This window comes from Stomoxys calcitrans, chromosome 5 (assembly GCF_963082655.1).
Source record: "Stomoxys calcitrans chromosome 5, idStoCalc2.1, whole genome shotgun sequence".
NCBI lineage: Eukaryota > Metazoa > Arthropoda > Insecta > Diptera > Muscidae > Stomoxys > Stomoxys calcitrans.
The window spans coordinates 11,147,841-11,155,131 of NC_081556.1; the positions used below are offsets into that span (position 1 = coordinate 11,147,841).

General features: G+C 38.9%; 1 protein-coding gene across 1 annotated transcript; it reads right to left on the reverse strand.

Moving 5' to 3' along the window:
- Positions 1-202: 202 nt before the first annotated feature.
- Positions 203-7,091, reverse strand: LOC106082560 (polycomb protein Pcl). Its single transcript, XM_013245145.2, has 6 exons — positions 6,916-7,091; positions 4,568-6,495; positions 4,320-4,492; positions 4,049-4,253; positions 2,497-3,741; positions 203-1,386 (listed from the first exon to the last, which is right to left on the reverse strand). Exons 2-6 carry the CDS (start codon positions 6,446-6,448, stop codon positions 607-609), a joined length of 4,284 nt encoding a protein of 1,427 aa, XP_013100599.2. The 5' UTR covers positions 6,449-6,495; positions 6,916-7,091; the 3' UTR covers positions 203-606.
- Between the last annotated feature and the right edge of the window lie 200 nt (positions 7,092-7,291).

The window sequence follows — 7,291 nt, forward strand, 5'->3', positions numbered from 1 at the left end:
TTTTTAAATTTTTTTCTATAAAATTTTTTTTTTTGAAAAATTTTCAATAATTTTTTTTTTTAATTTTCTGTAAATTTTTTTTAACATTTATCTATACGAAATTCAAAATTCTAAAACGAAAAATTCTGAAAATTTAAATTAAAAGATTAAAGAATTAAAATCTTGATATGAGTTAAAATAGCATGCCATCATCATTATTCCAAATAATTTATTTCTTTTTTATTAGGAATAAAATTGTGTCCACTTGCACATACATTTTCACATACATATATTTAAAATTACTCTAAAAAAATTCAAAAGTATTTTCGACAAATTGAATAAAATAATAAAAAAAAACGAAAGCTTATTATAGTTATTTTAGAAAAGTAAAGTCTTTAACAATGGTCTATCCGTTATGTAGCGGTAGCGAAACAGTTGAAATTATAATTTAAAAGTCCAGAATAACAACTCACCCCAGCCTTCGGATACTTAAAGCCAAATTTTAAGTTTAACTAAACTTACACACAACCTCTTCGTTTACTGCTCTTTAACTTCTTAGAGTGTGAATGTGAGAAACGACAGTAATTCTCTCTCTATCTCTCTTTCGATGTTGTACTTTTGAAAATTTTAACATTCTACGATCGTTTTATTCTCCACACATTCCATCTTGGTTGCTAACTCCATCGCTATATGTTGTGTATTTACTTCTATGGTATTATCGGTTGTTGACGTTTCCCCACTTGGAGTTTGTAGTGCTACTGGCTGTAATTGAGCTAGATGTTGTTGCTGTTGTTGGGGTTCGCCCCATTCTATTAAATACTGCATTTGTCCGTTGGGTAATTGGCGTTTGGCACGTATGGAGAATTGTTCTCCTGATTCGATACGATTTATAATACCAAAATATTTGTTAACTGTTTGTTTTAAATCTTCATGAGATTGCTGTGCGTTGTGTGTTTGTTGTGACGTTGAGGCTGCTGTTGAGGATGATGTAGATGATTGATTGGATGATACGGAATTGCGGCGACTTGTATTGGGTGAACTTTTGGGAGGCCGTTGTCGCAATCTTCGGCCATGTGGTGGAATTACTGGCTTTGTATCTAACGATGTAGCAGCAGCTGCCGCTGCAGCACCAATTCCTGTTGCTGCTTCAGTATTGGAGGAATTTTCGGGTTTTGCTGATGAGGAGTTGAAAGTTGGTGCAATATTGATAGCGTTTGATGTTACCGTATTCAAAGTAGTTGACGATGATGATGTTGTTGATGTCGATGAGGAAAATGTTGGTTTTGTTTGTGTACTGAAGAGAGAAGCTGCTGTAGTGGTGGATGCCGCTGCAGCTGCTAATAGATCTTTGGCATGTATGGGAAAATAGTTGGTTGGAATGGGATTTATTGTAGTTGTACTAATAACCTGAAATAAAAAATGAAGAAAACAAAAATTACGATACTTTAAATCGCTATAACAAAGGCAAATGTTAAGTGAGTTTTACGAAGAATGTGAATTTTATCCCAACCTATCCCCCAATGTGTAAACACCTTAGGCGGTAATGGGCTTAATGTGCTAACTAAAGAAAATTAACATAAAAAATTTCTATTACAGGAATTTTATGCTTCTCACATAATTCCAAGCGGTTTTAATACATTTTAAATCCCTAAGTCGTTTCTATTCTAACATCGTATTAACACACATGTATCGGTCTTTTAGCTGCTAAATCCAGGCATTGACATGGGAAATATTCCAGAATGCTGACACTTGCCGTATAAATTCTGCTCCTTTTTATAACCGAGTTCGAATAGCTTGGCACGGAGCGACAACACTTAGTAGAGAAGTTTACACGGCTGATTACCAAAGGTAAATATCTCGCAAGTGTCCCCACCACTGGGAGGGGAAACCACCACTGACATATTTTTTCTGATGTTTGTTGTTCAGTGTCATAGTCGGACATGCTAACCTCTACACTAGGGTGGCCGCCAGGTAGGTAGCAGTTGTTGTTGTTATAGCCATATTTTCATGTGTAGGTAGTGATCCTTGTTAAACTGAGCAAGCACGTTTCGGTCCAAGGGAACGGTCGCCGTGGGAACAATGTGACCATTGGTTATTTAAATGTGCCATATCGAGCATCATAGGCCGTCCGTCCTCTCACTGAGACTCTGCCCTCGATACCGCTGATTGTCCGCGACTGCCGTTGCAGCTACTCCGCATGGAGCATTCCACTATCCGCAAATCTGTGGATGCGCTCGGTAGATCTCATCCAAGCTTCTCGCGACAGCAATAAACACCACTCAAATTGGAGCTCAATGTTCCAGGCCGTATGGTGCTCATAGCTATTCCGCGCCGGGTGCTTATGATGCTAGATATGACAAGGCGATTTTTTTCTCCGCCTTTATAATCACTATAATACAATTGAAACGATGAAACGCGATTGAAACCCCCCAACGCAGCCCAAGAGCCTTCTGGCTGGTATAAGAGTAGACTTTTTCGTTAATTACCTCGGTTGCAAAATTATATTTCATTACTTACCTCAACATTAGCTGATAATCGTCGTATGCGACGTCTGCGTACTTCCTGATTTGGGCCGATGGTTATATCTCGGGCACTCAGTCTTCTCTTGATAGTTCGTACAGTCCTAGGCTGACCTGCAGCTTTGGCCAAATTACTTGAACTCAATTTGGGAAATAGACCAGCACTTTTCAGTGCTGCTAGTTTTGAACTAAAATTCAATCCGTTTGCATTGAAAATTCCAAAACTAACAGTCTTTTTGCCGCCACTCAACGACACCGTCGTCGTCGGTGATGTCTCTGCGGTGTTTTTCTTCTTAGGCGTAATCATGCGGAATGGATTATTTTGCCCCAAAAAGTTTTTTGGTGGTGGTATAATTAAATCCAATGATGTACAGCGAGAGCTGCTACTCGAATTTTCATCGGATGATGAATCTATTAGACGTTGTTTATCATAGCTTTTGGTTAAAGTGAATGCCTTGCGTTTTCGCGAACTTTTCTCCGAAGCGTGTGGTTTATTGCTAACGCAACTGTTGCTTGCGGCAGTGGGACTATGTACGGCCGACACATTCTTTTCTGCTAAGACAATATTTTCGTCATTGCTATTAGTTTCGGATGAGGCCTTCGGGCTTGTCTGCTTTTCAATTTTAGTTGGAGTTAGACTAATACTAGCAGTTGGGCTATGCTCGTGTGGCAGTGAGGACGTTGTTATAAGCACATCATTTGCATTGTCATCTTCAGCATCTAATTTTTCCAAACTTATGACTTTATTGGTAGCGTTGTTATTTGTGGCTAAGTGATCTAACTGATCTAAATTCTCATTGCTTTTGTTTTTCTTTTTAGCTTTGTCCAGCATAAGTTTAATAGGAATTTCATCATCTGAAGTATCGTCAAATGCATAAATATCACGTGATGCCAAATTACCACTAGCAGTTGTCATCTCAGTCCCCTGAGAAACTGCCTCGGCTATATTTTCTTCCTCTTTTTCAGTAAGAGAAAACTCTGTTGCTGACGTTGTTAACTGAATGTCCGCATTTTCTGAAGCACCTGCTAAAAGTTTTAACTTTAGGTTATTAATGATGAAATCATCATTTAATAATTGATGCTCATTAATGGACATTTGTTTTGAGTAGGGCGGTCCATTTGTTCTTAAGGCAAAGAAGTAGTGATCTCTCTTTATTTCTTTACCGCAAACGAAACGTTCTGCATTTTCTTTGAGTGTTGTTTTTATTTGATCCAAAAATTCGTTTTCTGGCATGATCATCCACTAGGAAGAAAAAGAAAAAGAGAATTATTAAATGAAGATAAACAAACGAATCATATGTCGGCGCAAAAAAATCTTTATGGAGGTCATATTCAAACGTCGAAACCATATGAGCTATATTCGCCATGAATTTTTCCAACATTGGAAAGTTCTTTCTTTTGCTTATTTGTTATCAGTTATTTCTGCTTGAGTACTAAATGACCAATGTGGCATAAAAATTTACCCAGCATTTTCAGCAACGAGCTTTTTTGCCTTAAATGCCTTTTCCTGAATTCAACTTCCATATGCAATCACTAATCTATGCTTTTACCTCTTTTGGCATTGGTAATATTTTTCGTTTTTCCAAAGCGAATGGATATATGTCCTTTAACAAATGATGATATTTGTGATTTTGACGTTTCTTCAGCGTTGACACATTGTACATTATCAAATGGATCAAATCCACCCAACTTGGCTGCAAACGTCTTAGGTATTCTTCTCCATCATTGCACACGCTGCAGGCGAAAACAAAGAATCTGCAAATAAGGATATTTTAGTTTGTTTACATAGGAACACCTTCAGGAATTTCCCGCAAAGCTTACATATCTCCTCGCAATAAATTCCCCTTGAATTTCTGTGTGCAATCAGTGTGGTACCAGTTCAGACAACGGCAGCACTGAAGCATATTAAGATCAAATTTTCCAGATTTTCCACAATAGCAATACATTTGTTCTTCATTAACACGATGTTTATTGTCCCAGTTCAAAGAGCAAGGCTAAGAAAATGTAAAACAACAAAAACAATTATAAGGCAATTTTATTCCCCTCAGTAACTAACATGCTATACATACGTCATATGATAATTGACGGCATGGCTCTATTTCCATATCTTCATCTTCCTCATCGTCCGAGTGGTCATTCAATTTCATGGGCTTATCGCAACGTTTACAAAACCATACTCCACTGTCCTTTGACGTTTCGCGAGTGCACTTGCGATGGTATCCACGGCCACATCTTTCGCAAATCTCAACCTGTGAGTCAGGATGTTGTTGTTTGCAAGCCACACACATAGGTTGTTCCGGTGTTTTATCTTCGGTGGCTGTGGCAGAACTGGTTGAGCCTCCCAGCTTACGCATTTCATCGGCGTTACACCATTGCTCGGTTTTATCATCGAAACGTACCAGAAACTGATTGCGAGCAGTATCCATGACAGTGCCCAAATAGAAGCGACCATCTTGACGCTTTATAAAAACATCCTCACCACTGCTAAAAAGGGGTGGCGCCACATAAGGTGGTGAGGGGGCCGATGTAACGGGCGATGTCGAATCTGTGGAATTTACATCAATCTGTTTGGAGTTGGTAACCTGTGGTGAAGGTGGTGTAGGTGGTGTTAAAGGTGTGGTAGCAGACATAGAATTCGAGTTAGCCATTTGTGAGGGTGTATGTGAGGAATGTGCGGTTGCTGAGCAAGCATTGGAAGGCTCTTCCTGCTGCGCGGCCTTCTCTATTTTTTGTGCTACTGCCGCAAAATGTTGTTTTGTTGTTGATATTGCATTGGAAATGGCCACTTCTTGACAGTGTGCCGTCGAAGAAGAGGTGCTAGGACTACTTATAGTGCTGGTGGTGCTTATTGTATTGTTTGCAATATTTTGGCTACTTGTAACCGATGGTGGAGTATTTTCCGGTGTCGTGGGTGGAGTATGAGGCGTGGTGGCTGTGGTAGTAGAATCCGGTTCATCGATAACCAACGCATTGGACTCATAAAGATCGACAGCTGAGAGAAGCGGAGGTCCATTTTCTATTATGGCCTTGTGTTGTATGGCCGGTATAATGGGTGAAGGCTGCTGGGCTGGAGTAGAGGCCAATGAATTCGAAGCTGACGATGACGATGTATCAGTATATAAATTGTTAATGCAGATATTTATACGATCCAAAACCACGGTTGAGGGACTATTGTTGTTCATAGCTGCCGGGGCAGGATTACTGCCACCAGCAGATACGGTATTAGTTGGTATATTTGATAACATTTTCGAGTTAGTAGGCAATTGGGCCATAGCCGATTCGGAAGCCACATAATATTGCGGCATTTGCAAGGCAGATTGTGCTGCTGAAGGCACCGTACTCTGCGATGAGTTTGGGTAATGTTGTGTTGCAAAGTGCTGGGCTATTAAATCGGGCGTATGCTGAAAATTTTGCTGTTGCTGCAATAGGTGTTGAGGAAATATGTGTTGCAGCGATTTTGCATTGTTTAGATTGAGAACGTGTTGAGTTTGTTGATAGCCACCAGTGGGGCCAGACAAGTTGCCAGGATTTGCGGATGATGATGTAACAATTCTTATGTTTCCTGCATTCAGAGAAGAGACTCGTTGCTGTTCTGGACTTTGTGTTGGCGTTTGCTGATGTGTAAAATTATTCGTTATCAAAATTGTGTTGGGTTGAGCAGCAGCATGGCCGCCATTATTTGTTGCCATGGGAGCTCCCGATGCAGTGGTATAGAACCTTTGTGGCGCTCCCAAAGCAGCACTTGCTGTTGTGTAATATGTTTTCTCCATAGGATTGGCAGCTAATTGTAATTGCCTGGGATCAACATACAAACCTCCTGCTGCGGCAGCAGCCAATTGCTGTGATTGTTGTGCATTGTAAAATTGATTCAACATGGCAGTTGAGTTATTCTGTGGAGGTGACGATGCAGTCGCCGCTAAATTTGCTGCATTGTACTGATTGTTCATCATGCTTGTTGTGGTAAATGGGTGTTTTATATTAAGAACTGCAAGGAATTCTAAAATGAAAGAAACATGAATTAAACATACTTAGAAATGTAGAGAAAAAAGGATACATAAGAACTTATGTATATTATATATTAATGCTAATTGTAATGAATATCTATTTATTCGTTCACCTAAACAGTGCTTTACTGTATTGTAGCAAGTAGCCGGCAACTAGGCCAAGCACAAGAATAAGACAAAGGTAATAAATTTCCATCTAGTGCTTTGCCATCAAACGAATGTGACAGCTAAGGACTTTTGTTGAGCATATAATTTAGTGATTATGTAATAATTATCCTTTTTTGTGACAATTTACAAAATACATGCACACAAAATAATTTTCACCGCCTTCTTTCTCTTATGCCTAGCTAGGCAGCCTTTATACTTCAATCATCGAATACCGTCGCCTACGAACGACGTGTGTATCCACTTACATTTTACTGAATTGAACAAAGCTTCCAAAGATGCCCACTCAATCCCTCTGATAAAACTTCAATTGATTTGTTTGCATTGGATACAATTCAAACTATAATTATATTCATGGCAATACAAAAAAATAATAGAACTTTTAGCGATAAATTCAATCAAAAATATTAACACCCGTCAGCCATCTTTTTCCAAACTGTTTGGTATAATTAATTTGAAATAGTAGACAGTGTATCGGATTATTGACTTTTTACATTACGATACGAAAGGTACTAAACAAATAAATCAGGAATTAGCTAAGTGACATTATGTAGGGTACTCCTGTAGCGCATAAAAACTTTAAGGGCACGTTTAAAGCTGAGTATGCCCCTTTGATGAAATATT